The sequence below is a fragment of the Papio anubis genome, chromosome 11 (assembly GCF_008728515.1).
Source record: "Papio anubis isolate 15944 chromosome 11, Panubis1.0, whole genome shotgun sequence".
Taxonomy (NCBI): domain Eukaryota; kingdom Metazoa; phylum Chordata; class Mammalia; order Primates; family Cercopithecidae; genus Papio; species Papio anubis.
Window position 1 is genome coordinate 3579154 of NC_044986.1, and position 23453 is coordinate 3602606.

General features: G+C 47.6%; 1 protein-coding gene across 4 annotated transcripts in view; it reads right to left on the reverse strand.

Moving 5' to 3' along the window:
• Positions 1–1198: 1198 nt before the first annotated feature.
• MGMT (O-6-methylguanine-DNA methyltransferase) overlaps positions 1199–23453 on the reverse strand; it is a 291457-nt gene continuing 269202 nt past the window's right edge. For all 4 annotated transcript variants that reach the window (XM_017944446.2, XM_017944453.2, XM_017944452.3 and 1 more), the window contains exons 4-5: positions 10628–10767; positions 1199–2473 (exon numbers count right to left, since the gene is read on the reverse strand). In XM_017944446.2, the coding sequence (XP_017799935.1) occupies positions 2264–2473; positions 10628–10767 (350 nt within the window). In that variant the 3' untranslated portion in view covers positions 1199–2263. The remainder of the gene's footprint in view (positions 2474–10627; positions 10768–23453) is intronic.

A 23453-nucleotide genomic window follows, 5' to 3' on the forward strand; every position in this document is an offset into this window, starting at 1 on the left:
TCGGCCTCAGCAGAGCTTGTCCTTGGAGCGGTACATGGCCCCGCCGGTTTGAGCCCTGCTGCTGCGGCTGTCAGAGGGAACCTCGGGGCATCTATCAAGCCTGTTCTGACAGGGCGGCGGAAACCCTTGGAGAGCGCATGGCCCAAACAGGCCCACCTGTGCTCCCAGGCCACACAGATTTGCTGGCTCACCTTGGACGGCTTTGATGGGCGGGTCCCCTGCCACCAGGTGCTGACCTGGATCTGGGGGCTTGGTCCTCGCTGTCTGCAGTCATGTGGCCCCAAGACCCTCCCTCAGAGCCCGTGCCTGATTAGAAACCTGGAGATCTCACTGGGAGGCTCCCATCCTTCATGGGACCCAAACAGTGGAGGCAGCCTGCCTGCAGCGTGTGCGCCTGCTGGTCTCCCTGAGACCCTGCAGAGGGCGGCCTGCAGGGTCTCAGGGAGCACAGGGAGCCATCGGGGTGCTGCCCAGCCGCCCTCCTTCAAATCCATCCTCCAGCAGGGACAGTGGTGCCGGGGTCTCCACAGCACACCGCACGGCTCTGGTGCCCTCTGTTGGAAAGCACTCGCGGCTCGCACACCCGGGCCACCAGGCCCCAAGCTGCTGCCTTCGAGAGCCAGAAGCTTCTGTTCTGTTCATGCAGAGAAAGCCGTGCCTGGTGACCGGCCACCACTGGGGAGGGGCATCATCTGTGGGGGACGCAGGGCACCACCTCTGGGGCACAGCGCACCCAGCTGTTCCCACTCACCTTCAGCAACGTCAAAAATAACCAGACATCCTGCGAGTCCTGACGGTGACGTGGTGTGTGGCACCTGAGGCCTGCCGGGAGCAAGGGGGCCCAGGGCCTGTCCCGCAAAGCAGCACGTGTCTACGTGACCCGCTGGGTGACTTACCCTGCTTCAAAAATACCAAGAGTTAAGACAATGGGGTAAGAGTCACATCACTTCGTGTCATAGGAGAAACCTAGATTTTGGCTGATGCCAGAAAGAGATATAATAAATCACAAATCAGCGAAAAAAGTCTGAAATCAGTTTTCTTTTGTTGGTGTTAGGACAACATGAAATACAAGGCAGGTCCCAACCATACACACTGTAAGGCCACGTTTTCATCCAGGCCTTGGTGATGTATAGAACCGCACCAGCTTCCCCGCTGTGGTTCACACCGTGGCAAGGAACGCTGGCTAAGAACACGGCACTCTAGTGCACAGCTGGATGCGGTTTATTTTCTCTATACATCATATGCTGTTTTATTTCTCCATATGCACAGCTACAGGTTTCCCTCTGGCTTTTGGATATAGTTAATTATACTGCTAGCATGACAACACGATAATGAAGTATCAGACGGCAGTGCACTGCCCATGCTGGCAACCCTCCCTGCTGCCATCAGTGACATGAGCTGGCCCACCAGTCGTGACCTTTGACAGGATCGACATTGGGGTGCTGGGGTCCTAACAGGCCCACGGTCCCTGAGGCCCCTTTGGGGCAGCCCCTGAGATGAGAGGCCCGTGTCCCTTCCTACCTGCTGCCCAGAGCACACTAGGCCAGCGAGTGTGGAGCGAGGGTGAGACTCGACTTCAGCTCTCAGAGAGGTGCAAACTCCATCGAACCCGTGTCCAGAGAGCTCTTTGTCTTTCCAAATCTTGGCAAATGGTTATTTTCTACCCACCGGATACAGAGCATAGTGGATGTATCTTGCATTAGCCTTTTTTGGCAGGTAGGAAACAAAGCTAGAAAACCTCTGTAAGCATTGACTTCCATGGCCTGTTCCCGTTTCCTTCAGTGAGACCTGAGTGTGGGATGCTAGGAACTGTGAGTGGAAAATGTCATCACAGCTGTGGACACAGCTAGGAAGGGAGGCATGGTGGGGATGTGCTGGGGCAGGGCCAGCTTTCTAGTGTGGACGGCCTGGGACAGGCCTTAGCTGGCTTTGGACAGTGGCTGTGGCAGCCGTCTGTGGCCTGACGGTGCCAGACTGTCCCATCCTGGGCTGTGGTCCCAACATGAGCCAGGCCTTCCCCACTCACTTGGCCTGTTTTAATGGACATGAAAAGTAGAGCAAGGACAGCGTTAGAGAAGGAAACAAATGTGTGCAGGACCGCGGGCATCTGAACTCATCCTGCTGGAAAACACGGAAACAGAGAGGGCAGACACGCTTGTTCCCAGGACACTGTCACCTCCTTTAATACAGTGGTGCCTATGGCCCATGTCTGATGCAGTGTTACACGTGTGTGTCGCTCAAACATCCATCCTACTGCACACACTCAGTTTCGGCCAGCAGGCAGGGAGCCCGAGGTAGCCCCCGCTCTCTTGAGCCAGGCCTCTGCCAGCCCTGAGCTCCCTCCCAAGCCTGGCTTCCCCGCCCGGTGGCCTTCGTGGACCAGAAGCCATTCCTTCACGGCCAGTCCTCCGGAGTAGTTGCCCACGGCTCCGCTGCTGCAGATCACTCTGTGACACGGGATGAGGATGGGGACCTGGAAGACAGGGAGGCAGCCGCCGTCAGCCAGGGATCTGGACAAGGAGGTCTTTGGGGTCAAGGCCAAGGCCCTGATTGACAGGAGTCCTGTACCCACCAAGCAGGGGCCCGTGCCGGGGGCAGGCTGTTGGCATGGGTGGGTGCCAGCTATGTCTCAGCATGAACTCCCCCTCCCCTGAGGCCCTTGAGTCCCTGGAGGTCTCGGCATGGGCTGGGGGAGGGACGAATGCCCTGAGGTGGCGTGGGGCATCTTCAGAGAATCACTTTATGCCAAGATTTGGGAGGAGAAAACTGATTTTCACCCGGTGAGTAATTTACGTTCACTTACAAAACCGAAAACTACATTTCCAAGTTCTGGTGGTATGTGACGCTCTCAAACGCTCCCCAGACACCACCCCGGCATCACAGGAAACGTCGGAGAAGACCGTACCTGCACAGGCCTCTCCAGCCCATGGCCGGCCAACTGTGGCTGTGGGCCTGTGCCGCCCACCACCTGCTTCTGTAAATGAAGCTTTACTGGAACGCAGCCACGCCTTTTTCTCCATACCGGCTGTGGCTGCTTTGCCAAGCCCAACATATTTACTCTCTGGCCCTTGACAGGAAGACTTGGCCAACCCCTGCCTCACGCGGTGCCCAGGAGCGGGATGTGTCTCCCTCTGTAGTCTTGGGGTGCCTGCAGGGGTCTGAGAAGCTCCCTGGTCACCCCCACTGGGGGCAGGGCATGCTCAGCTCCTCCACTGGGTCCCAGCAGGGACCCAGAGCCAGTACCCCTCCCTGCCCTCAGCCCTCCCACAGGCTGCTGCAGCCTCCCCACTCAGGAGCTCGGGGAGACAGAGCTGTCGTCCGGCCGTTCACCTGAGAGTGATGCTGAGCACACACCTGTCTTAAACTAGCAGAGGAGCTTCAAAAATCGAGCTTGCATCCCCAGGAAAACCACCCCCACCCAACCAAAGAGGAAGCAGCGACGGTCAAAAGGGCTCCACCCAGGGACCCAAGACAGCGACGCTCTCAAGGTGCCATCTGCACGTTCACCCAAACTCACCCACAGCTCAAGATGCTGCCATCCTCATCCCGCACGTGAGGCCAGGGCTGGCACCACCTTGAAAGGGTGAGGGCATGGCTCCAGAGAGCTCCAAGTTGCAGGCAGTGACTCCCACGTGGCTCCCATGCCCCCAGGGACAGACCTCTGGCTGTAGCCTCCTGGGGCCTCCAGCAGTGCCCAACCTGTTATTTCCTAGCCTGGAGCCAGCACGATCCGGATCTGTGGCTGACCTAAACTCAGGATGCCCTGTGCTGATAGGGGCTGATCCAGAGTGAGGACCACAACCACGCGGCCATGCACAGGCCCCGGATCCTGCCTACCAACTGCTTCTTTATGGTCAGTCCCACCAGGGGAAGGGAATCCCTGTTCCCTCCAGAGGGGCAGGCGCCTCCTTCAGTGCAGTCCTCAGGGAGACTCTGCCTTGGTCCTTTGGCATTGCCCGAGCTGTGTAGACAGGAGGAGCTCCATGGGTCCACTGTCCGGCTGAAGCTCTGAGAGCCACCTGTGGTGGGTGGGGGCAGGTGCTGTGGCCCCTGCCTCTGGTTTCCATGCTGGTGCTGGCCTCCTCCACTCTCACCCCCACAAAGGAGAATGAGTCACTGACCACCGATAAGGGAGGAAGAGGGGTACGCCCATCTTAGCACCATTAGGGCTCCTGCAGGTGACCTGTCTGCCCCAGGGCTCTGGGCGCCCTGATCTCTTCTGAGATTGTCAGCCCCTGCCCTGGCTGGGGGGCCTGAGCTTAGCCAGAGGGGACAATGATGGTGAGTGTAATTCTTGTGGCAATTACTGGGAAGCCACCATGGCCATGCCACTGGCCCCCCACCCGCCCCCTTCAATTTTGCTTTTATCCTAATAAAGCTAAAATCTTGAGGTCTGCTATCCATTTCTCAGTTGGCTCAGAAAAGTGGAAGACAGGGATGTAACATATGGGCATCTCTCTGGTTGTCCCCCTCTGCCTGGGCAGACAGGGATGGCCACACAGCCTGCATGGCCACTGCAGGGGACTCCAGGGGCTCCAGGGCCATGTGCTTAAGCATCCCAACAAGCAGCTACTGTGAAGAGCTTCCCCAGAACAGCTTCCCAGGAGCATGTGGGGAAGTCTTGCACAGATTTCTAAGGCAAGAATCGGCCGGAGAGCCTCCCGGGCAACGGCCTTCATCCCTAAGTAGCTCATGGTACCTGGGGCGCAGGTGCATGGGTGGGCAGCCACTAAGGGGCCAGGATATCTCGGCGGATGTGTTGGGGGACATGCCTCATCACCATGCAAAGCATCACAGTGACTGCTCCGTGAAGCAGGTAAACTGCCAATGAGCATAACCATAGGAGCCGGTGCGGGCTCCAGAGGAAGGGGGAAGGGCACCAAGCTTGCTCTGGAAGGTTCTTGGCTGGCACGACATGTGGAGGGCACATGGGAGATGACTAGGGACCGCTTACTGCCTGGCCCCCCTTCCTCCTGCATCCTGAGCTGGAGGGCAGCCCACTCATCCCCACAACCCAGATGGCCCATACATGGATGCTGCAGACCTGGGGCCTCTCCCCGGGCCCTCACACATGGCTGCCCCGCTCCCAGCGTCCTACCCTGATGAGAAAAAACAGCTGTTCCTACAGGATCCCAAGGATGAGATACGTCCAGGCTACCCCCGGGTATCGCTCCGGGTACCCCCGGGTATCGCTCCGGGTGCCCCCGGGTATCGCTCCGGGTGCCCTGGGTATCGCTCCGGGTACCCCCGGGTATCGCTCCGGGTGCCCTGGGTATCGCTCCGGGTACCCCCGTGTATCGCTCCGGGTACCCCTGGGTATCACTCCGACTCCACTCTTCTTTTTCTCTCCACGTATCCCCAGCTCAACAGAGAGATGATTTCCGCCCACGCCCAGCTTCCCCACACCCCACCCTTCAAAGCCAGTGAACTGGACAAAGCAATCAGTTACTGGTCAGGTGAGCTTTTAGAGGAAGCAGCTGGGGGCGTGGGTCCAGCGTCTCCAAGCTCTATTTCTTGGGCACCTCTGCTTCCTAGGGAGGTGATTCCTATCCTTGCATCCCCCGAGGCTTTCGGGGCAGGCAGCTTGTGTCACTGCCACACACAGACCTGCCACACAGGTTTCATCTGCTGAGTGGCCCTCTGTGGGGCCCAGCTACACATGTCCCTGAGGGAGGTGGGGGAAGCCCCAGCCCCCCTTGGAAAGGGGGCTTAAAGCCCCTGGGAGCAGGTATGCCTGTGCCTGATGCTGCTGCATCTTCCACCCCAGCTATCACCCCTGCAAGGCCCCACCAGGCCTGTCAGCCTCCAGCCGAATGGAGTCTCGTGCCCAAGTTCATAAGGCTGCTAAGTGGCAAAGAAGGGGCTCTAATCACTCTCCTGCATGGCTCCACGCGCCACACTGCTCCTCCCTGACGTGGACTGTTGAGGTGGGACCTTGTGGGATGGCAACCGGTGCCGGCAGATGACATGGCTGCAAGATGGGGCTCTGGCTTCCCACATATCACGCAGCTCGTCCTGATTTGACAATGAGTTTGGGTCACCATGGTAACATGCACCAATGACGCAGTCTAAGAGGCTTCTGACGACTATGACATGGGAACACGCAGGTGGCAGAGGGCTAACGGTTTCCAGCGTTGAGTTTAATAGAGTGAGGTGTAGTAACTGCCAAGTTCTGGAACAGCCGAGAACCCGTCTTCCGGAAGGAGTCACAGGAAATCTCCAGGATGGAATATTTACCCTGATGGACGATTTTTATCAAATACAACAGTGCCATTAATAATTGCTGTGAGGGCACTATCAGATAATACAAATTCACCTTTTTGGCTGATAAAGAGGGAGGCATTTAATTCAGTCTCGGTTTATAAACATTTAGGCACCAATTCAGTTTTCCTGACTGAGAGCAGACTTCACAGCAGAGCTTCGGTTATTTCTTCTCTCCCTCTCCATGAGCTATGAAATTATAAAAATGAGTAAAATAAACGCGTCTCCCTCTCCCTCTTCCTATACATCAATGCAGAGGCCAGGACAGACAGCACGGAGTAACAGTGACCCCGACGGCTAGGACCAGTCCTCACCTTAGCATGCTGTGACGGGGAAGAGCTGACTTACCAAATAGGCACCGTTTTTACCATTAGAAATAGGGAATGCTGCTTCTGTTTGTGTGAATTTTGGTGGCAGGTTTCAGACTATTAAAATAATGAAACCTGCTGAAATGTATCGGGGCCCTAAGGACATTTTCAAAGGATCCGTACCCTCTATGTCCTCTCCTTTAAAGCATGTGCTGCATAAAATGTAATTTTTATCAATAACCAAGAAGCTCATAATATCACAGCTGCATTGAAATCTTCATGCTGTGAAATCTAATTCATCCAATACGCGAATCCATCACTTATGCAGCCCCTTTCTCAAATGCTATAAAACTTCCAAACCCATAGATTTGTTTCCAACAAAAATAACATGAAGGGGCCTTTCAATCAATGATGGAATCCCTCTGATTCTGGTACCAGCTGAATATTTTTTCCAACTTCGCCTTTGTTCTTCTGGGCAGCAGCCCACAAGGGAAAGAGCTTGTTTTCACTTGCAGCCTCATCAATACCTAAATCCTGGTGAACAAGTGACACCGAGAAGCTGTAATCAATAGCTCCCTGTGCGTTTTTTTCTTCTGGTCAAATGGTTCAGCTCCACTGACAACCCTGACACTTAGAACATGATGCTAAGTCTTTATCAGCAGCCATCTGGGTGACTGGCAGAACAAGACTCGGGGGGTCATTAACGCTCATGGCAATCTGTGAATAAACTAACTCCTCAGGAATGCATTTGTTTAGAAAAAGGTGGGGAGACTCTCTGTGCCATGTATCGATTGCCTTTGAACTGCATTTAGCAAATTCTGTCTGAGGATGAAGACGAAGGGTGCTTTGTGGAGGGGTGGGCCGTAAGGAGTTTTCTACTCAATATACTGGGAAACTGACCATCCTCTCCTGCTGGGTTGGGGAGACAGCCTTCCAGGAATGCTGACCAACCACCTTACACTGGCTGGTGAGTCCTTCCTGGAAAATTCTGGAGAAATCAAGCTCCTAGGATAGAGGAAACCCTTGCATGGCAAAAGCCATCCCTTACTCTGGTTGGGGAAGAGAAACCCATGCCGACAGCACATGCAGTAATATGAACCAGCATGTGCTCCTGCTTATTGCAAGCCACCTAAGGAATTAATGCACAATGAGCTTTACGATGTTTTCTAACGTTCCAAGTCCATTTTTCACTCCCCCCCTTAAATGCACAATCACTCTATTCAGCCTGAATATAAGGGATGTTTTCAATGAGCGAGTCTCAGCGATGCACCGTCTGGGCTGGAGTGGATGTGTGCAGGCTTCCGGCTGGGACGCGGCTGTCAGCGCCAAAGGGAAACATCCTGAGGACACTGACAGCAGCGATGGCTCACTGCTGGCCAGGGCTCTTCCTCCCTCAAGTCCCTGGGTCACCTTTTCATCCTCCCAGCCCATTCTAATGAGGTTTCTAATGGGAATTTGGGAGCCTGTCAACCTGAATGATAGTAAACTATGTAGCTGAAGGCTTCTTGCAGGAATATCTCTGGCATATCTGTGCTATAATTTGAGGCGTCTGTGGGCACTGTAGCCGTGGGTCCTGCTGCAGCCTCCTCCTCAGGTTGAAGGTCACTGCACACGGTGGAGCCCACAGAAAGGCTGCAGGAGGCCACCACCACCTGGCAGCCCTCGGCACAGGAGGCATGTGGACGCTGAGAAGGGCAAGACTTGGTGCTTGTAGAACCCTCCTGCTTGATGCTGTGCTCATCTCCAGTCTTGGCTTTGCCATGTGACGGGGTGTCGATGTGTGGACTTTACACATCAGGGTTTTATACCCCATGTGATACTACTTTATACATTGCAGTGACTGAGGTCATACTGGAACAGAGACACTCATAGAGATTAATAGCAGGAAGAGAGTCACGCTGGTTTGCAGAACAATAAATGTCTCCGAATATCGCCACAAGCAGGATTGCTAACCAGCGACGGCATCTTCACTGCAGAGTGAGAAACTGCTGGCGTCACGAAAGGCTGGTGGGGGAGTGTTGCCACGCTGCACACGTCAGTCAGTGCACACACAAGGGAGCGAGCAGAGTCGGCGCCCACCGACGGCACCACTCCCATCTTCACATGTGTGCATGGAGGGAGCAGAATCCACCTCAGCGGGGAGAAGACAAGGACTTACTCTCCTCAAAGGGCACAAAGAGTAGACACTGCCTGAAACAATCACTGCACTGATGCAGGAAGAGGACCCCCAAAACCCCATTCGCATCCACAGTTCTCACGGGTCCTACACGGAGCCACCACACAACGGCATCTGAGTTGCCTTTTCATCAGGTTGAACACCTCAAAACTGACTCACTGCCAGGGAGAAGACAGCGGCCTTCCAGAGGGGGATGTAGGTTAAGCTTTACTGGGAAATGTCAAAAGCCATCCTCAGAAATTTGATTAGGAAACACCTCCCAACGTGCCGTAAAAATCAGACCCCTATGGCGTGGTGCAGATGTTTTACGACACTGTAGCTGAAGACGCTGCAATTAACATGCAACAGGTGCAACAGGAAGGGCCCACTGCACCCACCAGCCACTGTCACCAAAACTGAGGACAGGAAGAGATGGAGGAGGGGGGGATGGTGGCTGTCCCTCTGGTATCTCTCTCCTGGGATATTTGGGATATTTTAATAGGGCAGAAAGCTCACCTAGATTAGGGTGTACATTACAACAATGAAATCCACTGCAAACCTACCGGAGTTGCTTTTTAGGGACTAACAATGCAGTTTTGTGTAAAAGTCTTCTCCTAGAAACGGAGGCTCTGCCCCTGGGCTGCCGCGGCGGGCAGCAGGAGCGGCAGGCTGTGGTGTGAACTCGCCGGCCTCTCCCGCTGTGAGCAGGGATGGAAACAGTTTTGGAAACAGACAGCAAAGCCACAGCAATTTTTCAAAAAGCGAGGTCTATCTGATGTAGTAATTTCCCATCCCATGATGGAGTGATCTTGTCTGCGCTCCCTGATCAGATGGTATGCTTCCCTCATGTTAGAAACTTTCACAGAGCTTTCGGGAGACGACATTGCCAACGTGACACACACCCTCACTGGGTGAATATTCCAGGGGCGTTCTCGAGGTTGTGTGGGTTCTCCCAATGGGCCACGCAGGTGGGGGCACCCTTCCTGCCCACACAGGCACGCGTGGCCTTGGCCACGCCCACATGGCATGCTGTGTGTGACTTCCCCCTTCATGCCAGATGGCCTGCGGCCCAGTTGCCAGGCCCGGGTGCTGTGAGATGGGACAGCAAGGGCACCCACGTTGCCCCCAGGCACCACAGGCCATGCTGCCCACCCGTGCTGTGTCCCGGTTGGGCCTTGTCCTCTGGGGAGCACGGCCTGAGGCTGCATAGCCTGGGAGCCTCGAGTTCAGTGAAACCTGACTGCAGACGCGTGGGAAGGATGAGGACACAGAAGGGCTCTGGGGAGGGTGCCATCCCTGCTGAGACAGGAGGTGTGTGTGGTCCAGGTCCCTTGTCCCATGCTGCAAGGCCTCCCGCCTTGTGTGCTCCCATGTGATGCTTTAGCTCTTGAGACCCAGGGAGCCCTGGGCCTCAGGGGGACTGCAGCCCGCAGAGAGATGGGGTTGGATGTGCACCCTTGCTCGGCCATCCTGCTAGGATGAAGGCACCTCGCAGGTAGGCCTTTTTGTCTGTTTTGTTAGCTGCTGTACTCTGGGCACCCAGAAGAGTGTGGACTATAAAACTGGTACCCAACACTTCCACCTGCTGAGTGAGCAGGTGGGGCCCCCTCTGCCCGCTTGCCACTCCTCTAGGCTCCCTCCTCTCCTGCTCACTGGGACAACCAGGAGCTCATGCAGTGGAGACGTGCTCCCGGGCTGGGGGAGCTTCCAGGAGTGTGGTGCTGGGGCAGCCTCCTTGCCTCTTCTGCAGGCATCTGGCACAATGGTCCCCATCACAGATGTTGCCCCTCTGCCCACCCCAGCAGCACAGCCTGCCTTCTGGGGAAACACGTGGGATCAGATGACACCCTGCCGCCTGCATGCACCCGCCACCCACAGCCATGCCCGCGCCACGAGAACTCACAGGATTGTTTCTCATTGCTCCTCCCACAGCTCGCGCGGCTTTGGGGTTGCCTGCCAGGGCTGCTAATTGCTGGTAAGAAATCACTTCTCCGAATTTCACAACCTTCAGCAGCTTCCATAACACCTGTCTGGTGAACGACTCTGAAAGGAAGAATGCAGGATGATGTTATTTGGACAAATGGCTTCAGCAGCTCTGATATAAATAGCCGCTAGTCCCAAAACAGGAAACCCATCGACACAAATAGAGGTGTTATACTCAATTAAAACACAGCCTCCATGCACCGCTCCGCCACCATGTCACCAGGCAAGGAGACGCGAGCGTGTGGCAGGCCACCACGCAGGCTGGCCCCTTGGAAGGCATCCCTGGAGCTGGCACTGCAGGTTTGCAATTTCTTCCTACCTTCCCTCCAACCCCGTGTTCCACGCGGGGTTGCGTGTGCCACCCTTCTAGCGACTGGGCGTGTGTAAGTGAGCGCATGGTTCAATTAATACACACAGAAGTCCCTGCTGCCCGCCTACTTGGAAATCTTTTGTACTGCTGGTTAATTTCCAACTTCAACTGGGACAAAGAAGGCAAAAGCAGCCACAAGCCAGGCTGCGATATTATGCTGGCTGTCCACATCCAGCCGTGCGCGGGATTCCCCCAGCTACTGCTCGGAGTGCCAAGCACCACAGTACGCGGGGGCTGGCGGTGACCTTGGCTACAGGCATCTTTAGTGAATGGGGCTGCAAAAATAAAATGACTTGATTCCCATTTAAATTGAGTAACCACATCCAATTGCATTTGTGCCGCGCCCTGCTGCAGGAATGAGGCGGCGATCGCAGGAGAACATTCTCTCCCTCTGCCTCCAGGTTTCAGAACTGTTACCTGGGAGTGGTGTTGGCAGGAGAGAAACCCGGGCACGTGAAGAAGGCCAGTCTGAACCAGTACCTATTGTCTTTCCAAGCGGGACATGCAGCTCAGGAGCACTGGAGACAGAGCCACGTCCTCCATCGCAGGGGCTCAGCCCTCCAGGGACAGGAGTTTCTCAATAGTGGCAACAAAGGGAAGGCTTCCGCGGGCAGGAACGAGGTTCCGAGCGTGTCCACAAGAACACTAATTACACTTGGTGCCAAGCTGGCAAAGTGCGATTTGGTTCTTAAAGGACACACACCCTTACATGTGTGTTAAATAATAAAAATCACTTCTTAACGGAAGGGAACGATAATCACTTCACTGGGAAAAAAAAATCTGTTTAGTCTTTATTATAACATTAAGCAAATTAAACATCAGCATAATCCAGGTGATACTAGAAAAGGGTCATCAAAGAAATTAACTTTGTTGTTCATTAATTTACATGGATTAGTAGAGGGCAAAAAGATAGCAAATGTGCTCTAGTTTTTTATGATATAATTTCAAACTGTACACCATTTGTGGCAGGAGGGTGACTTTGGGGTTAATCAGACTGATTTGTCCTTTTAATTGCTTTCTATTCAAAGAAAATTCATTAGATAATGTTCTCTTCAAAATTCATGAATCAATTTAACTGAAGAAACCACATTAACAGCTTCGGGTTCATTAGCACATGCAGTTGTATTACCGGCTGATGGCTGGGGGGTTTCCTTGGGCAAATGCACTCTGTTTACTGTCATTTCTTCAGAAAGCGTTTTGAAATCAAACTGTTAATCATTATTATGGTTGCTGTTGTTGTTATGCCTAACTTTTAAAAAAAAGCAAAGCAAAGCGAGGTAGCCTGCTGTTGACTTGGAGGAAAAGAGATTTCTGGGACAGCTGTCTTGGAAAAGAAACAATGAAAGCAGCACGTCAATACCGCAGAAGCAGAGGCCAGTTTCCCGTCTTCCTTGGCGAAGCAGAGTTGGTGGTTTTGTTTTCCGTGCTTTCTGTTAGGTGTTCTGGGAGAACGGCCTGGAACTTTACTCAACTTGTAGGAATGAAATGAGGGAGGTGTGCGTAAACCTAACCGGAGTGCAGAGTAGTTCCGAGAAACAATGGCACGGTTCCAAGGGCCTCATCTGAGCGCCAGCCTCGAGTGCTGCTCTGACGAATTGCTGCCAAATTACGGAGCACCTTTCTTTCCAAGTGTAAAAGTGTCGTATAATAAAACAATTATATGTCCATAGATGAGCACAGAGTTTATCAAACACGTTCAGCTTCATTGTCAGCTTCTCATGGGAAACCATTTCTTAACTGGTCCGTACCAGGCAACATATGAGGAAGTATAGCTCAAACAATGCAGTATTTAGCAATCAGGCGCCTGATTTTACAAATGTATCTGAAAACTCAGTTTCACCCTGCAGTGAACAAATGCAGTAATTAGTTGAAGCAGCTCTCAAAGAGCACAGTGCTTCTAACCTCAGCCTATGTGAAATCACATGGCTGAACAACACCTGTTTTGAAGAGGGGCAACCCTTGCTGTTAAGCATCATTATCTAAAATTGAGTGAAATCCACTCGCAGACATTCACGCATGTGGAAAACAGAAGTTCTTGAGGTTGAGGTGACCACATCAGTCCTCAGTAGCTGGCACAATCACTTCAGGTGGCCCAAAGGGGCAACCATTAAAACAGCAGCCTTCTGGTCCAGGTGCAGAGGCTCACACCTGTAATCCTAGCACTTTGGGAGGCCAAGGCGGGCGGATCATGAGGTGAGGAGTTCGAGACCATCCGGGCCAAGATGGTGAAACCCCATCTCTACTAAAAATAAAAAAATTTAGCTGGGCATGGTGGTGCTCGCCTGCAGTCCCAGATACTTGGGAGGATGGGGCAGAAGAATCACTTGAACTCAGGAGGCAGAGGTTGCAGTGAGCTGAGATCGCGCCACTGCACTCCAGCCTGGGCGACACAGTGAGACTCCATCTCAAAAAACAAAAAACAATGCCCCCCAGTAGCCTTCTTTAGCCATGGGCCTCCCCAGAGAGCAGCCCTGAGACCTGGGGGCTCTATGACGCAGCCTCCTAATGCCACATTCTGGATGTTCCTCTGTCTTACCCCTTACTTCCCTTGTTTCCTTCCCAAACTCACACTTGCTCCTGCCTGTCCTGTGGTGCTGGGTACCTTGGGCTGGGCTTCCGTGGCTGGGGTCAAGGGAGAGGACCTGCTTCTTGGAGTCTCTGTATCTGAAGGACATGGCTATTTTCATTTCAGCTTGGACGGCTATTTAAATGTGTGCACCGGGAGGCTGAGGCAGGAGAATGGCATGAACCTGGGAGGTGGAGCTTGCAGGGAGCTGAGATTGTGCCACTGCACTCCAGCCTGGGGGACAGAGCAAGACTCTGTCTCAAAAAAAAAAAAAAAAAAAAAAAAAAATGTGTGCACCTATAACTGCCTCACCCAGAGAAGACTGTTTTCTAAACTCTCTGCCTGCATTGTGCATCCTCCGCCAAGGGTCTGGGTGCCCTTTTCTGATGCTGGTCACGGGAGAAATCGTTTTGTTTCACAGACACTGGGTTTTTACGCAAGGTGTTTTCATGCCACACCATGAAGTGGAGCTCAAGGCTCTGAGCAGGCCTGACACCTGAACCTGGACCAACTCAGCCAAACCTAGCTCCAATAAGGAAGACAGCACACACCAGAGCACGGCAGGAGGACACAGACCGGGACCAGCCTGGGTCTGCCACCGCTGAGCTCAGACACATCACTTCCTTATCCTGGGCGTCGATCTCTCCTCTGTGATAATCTGCTAAGAGCCACCTCAGCAAACACGCCTGTGTACCCGCTGCACGCAGCCAACACGCCTGTGTACCCGCTGCACGCAGCCAACACGCCTGTGTATCTGCTGCACACAGCAAACACGCCTGTGTATCCACTGCACATAGCCAGGCTCAAAGCACCGTCAACAGCAGGGCTGGCCAGGCAGCTGGCCTTCTCTGAGATCAGGGCTCAGACAAGCACTGAGGGTCTCTTCCCTGGAAGGCAGACCATTATGCTTCCAAGTTCTTGAGGAGGAGTCTCCTTTCCCTCTACCATCACGGCTCCCTGGGTGGTGACCTGTTAAGGTCCATGTGGTTTCCTGGGGGGAAGGGGTGTCCTTCAGCAGCCCAGGTTTTGGGACTTTTCCTTAGCCAGGCTGCAGCTAGCAGGGGCACACCCAGGCCCATACACACAGGTGCTACCTGGGGGGCTGTGTCTGGGGAGCATCTCAGTAGCTGTGCTGTGGCCATGGCCAACAAAGAACAACAGAGAGCAAGAAAGAGCAGGGCCCCAGCTCCTGCAGGACGTCCCTGTGTAGCAGCCACTGGCCTGGAGGGGGATCCCCAGGAGCTGGTGTCCCTGGCACAAGTCACAGCTATCTGACCTAATGCTGCCTGGCCATCAAAAGCAGCCAGAATAAACTAACCTGAAACACTAAGATGGAGGGAAAGGGGGATTCTGGTTCCAGGTAAAATGAAGCAAGCACTCCATACTCGTTTCTTCTACTGAATGTCTTTATAAAACCTGGACAGAAGGCACAGAGCAGCTATGTGAGGGCTGGGAAGAGTCAGTAGTAGTGGGCAGCCTTGGAAAGAAGATAAGAATTTCAAGTATCACGGAAAAGATGAATGGGCTTCCTGGGTTATCCCTCTGTTGTCCTCAGCCCAAACTTACTACAGCCTGAGCCCTGGAGGCAGAGCCTAGCACAGCTGGGGAGCCTCCTAGGGGTTCTAACCCACTTTGAAGAAGGAAGAGAATCTCCTACTGCTATGGTTTCAATGTGTTCCTGTGCTGGAAACAACTGCCACCATGGCAGTGTAGAGGTGATGAGGGCATGACGGCTCCTCCCTCAGGAATGGATGAAGGCTGCTACTGCTGGAATTGGTTATCGAGGGACTTTGGCCCCTTTTTTTCCTGTCTTGCATGCTTGCTTGCCATGGGATGCCTTCCACCACGGATGGCCCTCAGCAGATGCTGGCATCATGCTCTTGGACTTCTCAGCCTCCAGAACTATGAGCCCAATAAATTCCTATTCTTTATCAGTTACCCAGACAGCAGTGTTGTTATAGCAGCAGAAAATGGGCTGAGACAACTATGTTCAGGGCAAGTGAGGAATCATCCCTTTTTGGTGTTATCTCTGAGCCCTTGAACCTCAGCTCTTCCCTAAGCAATCCTGTGGTGTGGGAAACAATAGGGGTCACAGGAGCCCAAACCAGTGAGGGGGAAATGGTCCCTTTCTGATGGGAAGAGGTTTGCTCCCCCTAAGAGGTGGGCGAAATGTCTTTGCTTTTTACCTCTGTCTTCCTGATGCTTGGACCCAGATTGAGGTTTAGTAATAGGAAGAGTTTAGCAGAGTGGGGTAAAGCCCTAGCTGTCCGTCCAGGGGACTGAAGAGGGAGCCCTGAGAACTAAAAAGTGCCAAGAAGATTGTGGAGGAAAAGGAGTTCATGGAAGCAAACCAAAAAGTTGTTGATAAATTTCCGGGTTCACCTGTTCAGGTGAGCTGTCTATTTCCCCGCCTGTGCACATGTGGATCTGACCCTAAGCCACAGACTTTGAGAACTGATGTAAGAATTAGGCACTGCCAGTTCCCAAACTGGCTGGTGAGTGGTGCACAAAAGGACTGATCTTAAGAGGACTGCAAAGCGTTTGAAAATTGAACAAATATTGAAGGCTGGTCAGAACTTATGAACTAACTAAATCCAACCAGGTTGACTGCCTCCTAAAACAAAAATATCAACATCATCTGTAGGATTTATATAAAACCCAGAGTCTTATAATATTCAAAATGACCAGGATACAATCCAAAATTACCAAGCATGCAAATAATCAGAAAAACAAACTCACCAGGGAGAAGATAATCAACGCATGCCAAGGCTGAGATGACCCAGAAGTTGAAATAATCTGACAAAAAGTTTAAGGGAGCTGTTATAAAAATGCTGCAAGGTAAGACACTCTTGAAACAAATGAAAAAACACAAATAGAAGCTATCAAGAATAATAAAGTAGAAAATTTAGTATTGAAAAATACAATAACCAAAATTAAAAACTGTACTGCATAGGATCAATAGTAGAATGGAGATGCTGAGAAAAGAGTCAATAAAACTGAAGCCAAGTTAACAAAAAATCATCCAAACAACAGAAATCAAAGTATTTAAAATAGACAAAAAGAGAACATGTGAGACAAAGTCAACAGATCTATTTATGTCACTGGAATTACAGAAAGGAAAAAGAGTGTAGTACAGGGAAAAATTCAAAGAAATAATACCTAAAATTTTGTCAAATTTGGCAAAAGACACACCACTGTAGATTTAAGAAGCCCAGAAAATTGCAAAGAGGACACACTCAAAGAAATTCATTCCCAGATAAATCATGATCAAACTGTTGAAAGCTTCAGAGAAAGTCTTGAAAGCCGCTAGAGACAAACAATGCATCATGTATAAGGAAACAGTCATTTGAATGACTGTGGAATTCTCATCAGAAACTACTGAGTCCAGAGGAAGTAAAACAGCACTTTTGAAGTGCTAAAAGAAAGAAAAAAACCTGTCAACTCAGGATTCTATATCCGATGTTTAAGAATCCTTCAGGAATGAAGTTAAAGACATTTTCTGATAAAAAGGAAAATCTAAGGTAATTCATGCCAGTAGATCTGATCTTTAGAATGGCTAAAGGAAATTCTTTAGAAAAAAGGGAAATGATGGTTATAGTTATCCATATACTTACTCTAGAGAAGCTTGGAACATCAGGAATGCAGGCAGAGTAAGAAAAATGTAAGTATATGGAAAACTATTACAGGCTCTTTTCCTCAAGTTTTTCAAGATATGTTTATTAGCCAAAAGCAAAGCAAAAATTATGACACGTGAGATGAGATTTTCAATTTATGTAAACACAATGCATGACACTATAATGTAATGGGAGAGTTAAAAGGATCTATATAGTCATAAGATTTCTATATTCCACTTAAAAAGGTAAAATAGTGATTCTAATTAGACTGTGAAAGAAAGTATTATAATCCCTAGAACAGTCACGAGAAAAACTATATGAAGAGATATAGTAAAAAACACAACAAATAAAACAAAATACTAAAACCAGTTAAAAATAGCCCAAAAGAAGGAAGGAAGAAAAAGGAAAAAAAAGATGGAACAAACAATAAAATGTTAGACCTAAATTCAAACATTAATAATTACACTAAATGTAAATGATCTAACCACACCAAGGAAAAGATAGAGACTGTCACAATAGATTTTTAAAAACATGCACAAGAAAATGTTGTCATAAGGAATTCACTTCAAATGATACCTGTAGGTAGGTTAAAAGAAAATGGATAGAAAAGGGTGTACCATGCAAACACAAATGTAAAAAAAAGTTACTACAAGACAAAGTAGACTTAAGAGCAAAGAAAATTCCCAGAGGGTAAGAAGGATTATTACACAGTGAGAGGGTCAATTCACAAAGGCAATACATCAATTTTAAATGTGTATGTGTCTAACAACAGATTTCAAAACTCACGACAAAATTCAAGGAAAATTAGACCAATCCAGAATTATATGTGGAGACCTAAACACTTCTTTCTCAATAATCAATAGAACTAGGTGACAGAAAATCAGCAAAGATACACAAGTAAAAAACCCTATCAACCGACTGGATCTATGGATATTTACAGAACATTCCACTCAATAACAGTAGAATCTACACTCTTTTCAAGGGTACATAAAACATTGACCAAGATAGGCCATATTCTGGGCCATAAACCCTAACACATGCAAAATGACTGAAATCATACAAGTTACATCCTCTGATCATAATGGAATTAGACTAGAAATCAACAAAAACCATAACAGAAAATTCTCCAAACATTTGAACAGTAAACATATCATTTCTAAATAATCAATAGGTCAAAGAGAAAGTCTGAAGGAAAATTAAAAGAATATACTGAACAGAATGAAACTGAAAATAAAGCATATGAAATTTTATGGGACAAAGCTAAACCAATATTTTGAGGAAAATTTATAGTACTCAGTGTCTGTATTAAAAAAGAAAGGTCTCAATAATCTAAACTTCCAACTTAAGAAACCAGAAAAAGAAGAGAAAAATAAACTCAAAACAACCAGAAAGGAAATAATTAAGGCAAAGGCGAAAATCAATAAAATTGAAAACAGACAAATGATAGAGTAAAATCTGTGAAATTAAAAATGAGTTCCCTGAAATGATGAATAAAATTTATAAATCTCTAAAAGACTGACAGAAAAAAAGAAACAAATAATCAATATTAGGAATAAAAGAGAAGATATTGCCACAGATCCCACAGATATTAAAGAGATAATAAAGTATTCCCACAAATAACTGTACTAAAATCCAACAACTGTGAATAGACCAAATTATCAAAAACTACAAACTACCAAAACTCATCCAAGATGAAACTGAATACTCCTATAACTATTAAAGAAGTTCAATTCATAGCTTACAATCGTCTGAAAAAGAAACCTCTAGGGCCAAGACGATTTTACCAGTGAATTCTAGAATATGTTTTAAAAATAAGATTGATTTGACGTAATTTTTCCCAGAGAAAGGAACATTTTCTAAAGTGTTTTATGAGACCAGCACTACTCCACCATCAAAACCAGAAAAAGTCACAAACCTGAAGAGTACAGTTCAGTGTATCTTATGAACACAGGGTAAAAACCCTCAATAAAATATTGGCAAATCAAATCCAGCAATACATAAAAAGAACAAGACATCAAAATTAAGCGGGTTTTGTCCCAGGAAAGCAAGGCTGATTCAATATTTGAAAATGAATCTACATTATGAAACTACAGTAATCAAGACAGGGTGGCATTGGTAAAAGGACAGACACATAGGTCAATGAAACAGGCACACACAGATATACAATCATTCCTTGGTATCCACTGGGTATTGGTTCTAGGACCCTTCTAGAATACCAAAATCCATGGATGCTCAAGTCCCTGATACAAAATGGTATAGTATTTGCATATAATCCGTGCATATCCTCCTCTAGACTTTAAATCATCTCTAGATTACTTAGGATATCTAGAACAATGTAAATGCTATGTAAATAGCTGTTATACTGTATTGTTGAGAGAATAATGACAAGGAGAAAAAGTCTGTACACTGTCAGTAAAGATGCAACTGTTCTGTCCTTGTTGATGAACACTTTTTATCTGCAGTTGGTTGAATACACAGATGTGGAACCCATAAATACAAGGGCCAAATGTAGACTTTGACAAAGATCTGTGACAAAAAAAGCAAAAGCAATTCAATGGAGAAAGGATAGTCTTTTAACAAATGGCCCTGGAACAATTAGACACCACATGAAAAAGAAGTGAATCTAGATACAGACTTTATACCTTTCTCAAAAATGAACTCAAAATGGATCATGGACCTAAATCTAAAAGGGAAAATCATAAACTTTCAGAATATAACAGAGGAGAAAATCTAAGCAACCTTAGGTTTGGAGAAGAGTTTTTAGATACAACATGATTCATGAAAGAAAAAATGAATAACTTGGACTTCATTACAATTAAAAACTTCTTTACTGCAAAAGATGCTGAGACTCTGAAAATGACAGACAGACTGGGAGAAAATATATGTAAGACATATCTGAAAAAAGGCCTGCATCCAAAATATATTATAAAAAGACTCTTAAAATTCAACAAGAAAAAATTCAAAAAACCCAATTAAAAAATGGGCAAGTCTTAACAGACCCTTCACCAAAGAATATATACAGGTGACAAATAAGCACAAGGAAAGATACTTAACATAATTCGTCTTTAGGAACTGCAAACTAAAACAATGAGTATGACTACCATGGCTTTTAGAATGGCTAAAATCCAAACACTGACAGTACCAAAAACTGCTGGCAAGGATGTGGAGCAAAAAGGATAATTAATCTTTGCTGATGGGAATGGAAAATGGTACAGCCACTTTGGAAGACTGTTTTGCAATTTCTTTCAAAGCCGGAGTCTTACCATGCGATCCGGCAATTGCACACCTAGGTATTTACTCAACTGATTTGAAAACTGACATCCTCACAAAAACCTGCCTCTGGGAAAGTTTATAGCAGCTTTACTCACACTGCCAAAAGTTGTAAGCAACCAAAATGTCGTTCAATAGGTGAATGGATAAACAACTATGGTACATCCATACAATGGAATATTATTCAGTGAAAAAAAATGAGCTATGAAGCCACAAGAAGACACAGAGAAAGCTAAATGCATATTGCTAAGCAAAGAAAGCCAGTCTGAAAAGGCTACATATTGTATGATCCCAACTAGATGACATTCTGGCAGAAGCAAAACTATAGAGACAGAAAAAAGATAAGTGGTTGCCAGGGACACTTGCAGAAGGAGCAGGGGACTGAATAGGTGAAGCACAGGGGCATTTTTAGGGTGTAAAATTATTTTGTATGTTACTGTAATGGTGAAAACATGATATCATATATCTATCAAAGGCCATAGAACCTTACAGCACAAAGAGTGAATCTAAGCAATGTATGCAAATTAACAACAAAACATTTAGGAGATCAGGGGATCCTGGGAAGAAACACAGACTGTGACAAGAGAATCTGACTGTATTATAAACTTAGAAAACATCCTCACTGAATGGGGGAGGAGAGCTGATTTTTCCAAAAGTAACTTGAAAATGAGTGGAGTCTAAAAGACTAAAGGCAAAAGGAACTGCACATAAATACTGAACTCTAGTTGATAAACTTGTTTCCCATAAGCATAGATGTTAAACTCGCTGATACTATTCTATATGTATACTGGACTTGAATAATTAAGTAAATGGATGGCAGAAAGTGTGAGCCAGGTTTCTCATTGTGAGTGGGAGTTTACAGATAAGTAAGGAGAGGAGGCTAGAAGAATCCATGTGATAATGGATTAGAGTTGTAGATATCAGTAGGAACTAATGTTTAGCTTAATATACACACAGATAATTGCATATAGAAATCTTCACAATATATATCTCTCCATGGGTTAGTACACACAAAGCTACTTCTGTGGTCTGTCAACTGAGAAGACTTAGAAACACCACCCCCCCCCCCCCACAGCAAGGAGCAAACCTGCTCAGTCTATGGTTTCTCACGCATTTCATAATAAAAGACACCAGACTCTTTCAAGAACTGGCCTTTTCCTCCCTAGGACTGGGACAGGAAATACACAAGATGAGCCTGGAGAAACTTGCAGTATCAGAAAGTCAGGGCACACCCCAAAACAAAATGAAGCAAAAGAACAAAGACAAACATTCCAGACAAACCACAATGAGGAGAGTACGACAAAGGGACGCAGGAGCAAACTACACGATCTCCCAAATGGCCAAAACCGGAATAATCTGAGCAACAAAATAAAGTAGTATTGGAAGACAACCCAAAATATCAATATCCCTGAGTCCATACTAATATAAATAAATGACTGAATACAGAAATGGGTGAGGGAGAAGGAAATCTCCCATGCATTCCCAGTAACTTATGTAGATACTCTCTCTTCGAGGAGCATAACTCCCCATTCCTAAGTGTGTTAAGTATAGTGACTTCTTCGGGACAAGTGTAGTATGCAGGGGAAGGGGGGAAGAGTAACTTTATCATGGAGTCCCCTGACAAACACCACTACCCACCCAGGTAATCAAGGTTGACATCAACACTGATAAATGACACTGACAGTATGAGTCCTTGATATGATCTGAGGAAAATGACAGCTTACCTATGTGGTTTTTCTCCTCACACACTATAACCCCAGTCAAATCATGAGAAAAGTATAAAACATTACAAGAGGAACATTCTGTAAAACAGTTAATCAGTACTCCTTAACACTGTCTAGGCCATCTATAACTAAGGACCCGTCACAGCCAAGAGGGGCCAAAGAAGCTAGGATGACTAGATGTAATGCAGTACTCTAGGCAGGATCCTGGAATGGAAGAAAGGCACTAGGTAAAAACTAAGAAAACTTCAAGAACATATGGAGATTATTTAATATTAAGGTACCAACACTGGTTCATGAATCATAACACAGGTATCACACTAATGTAGGATGTCAAGTGTAAATGTCATCATAAGAATCAAAGGTATAATGTGGGAAAACAGGTGTGGAGTATCAGAGAACTCTACTAATTTTTCAACTTTTCTGTAAATCTGAAACTATTCTAAAAACAAAGGCTATTAAAATGAACATTATCATATTAATATTCTAGAAAAACATATAATCTACATCAAGGCCAAAAAATATTTAATAACAATTCAACATCCATTCATGATAAAAGCTCTCAGCAACCTAAGAATAGAAGGTAATGTCCTCAATCTGACAACTGTACCTGCAAAAAACCCACAGCTAACATCACATTTAACTACGCAAAAAAAGCAAGATGAGGAAATAGAAGACAATTTTTTTTAGAAAAGAAGAAATAAACTCCCTATTTGCAGACAACATAATGGTCTATGGGAAAATACCCAGGAAATAATAGAAAAGTCTTAGAACTAGTAAGTGAGTTTAGCAAAGTCACTAGATACAAGCTTGCTACATAAAAATCAATCACTTTTCTATATACCACTGATAACGGCTCCAACCAAAATAAAATACTTAGATGTAAATCTAACCATCTGTATATAGGCTCTGTTTCTTGAAAATTACAAAACGCTGAAAAAGTAATCACAAGAATGTCTGAATAACTGAGGAGATATATCATGTTCATGGAAATCTCAATATCATGAAATTTTAATTCTAAAAACTGACCTATAGATTTATTATCATTCCAATCAAAAACCCTAGGAGAATTTTCTGTAGACAGACATGTGGACTCTAAAATTTAGATGAAAGGGCAAAGGATTGAGACTGGCCAACGTATTTTACAAGAGACAAAAAAGGTTGGAGAAATCACACTGACAGGTTTCAAGACTTCCTATACATAA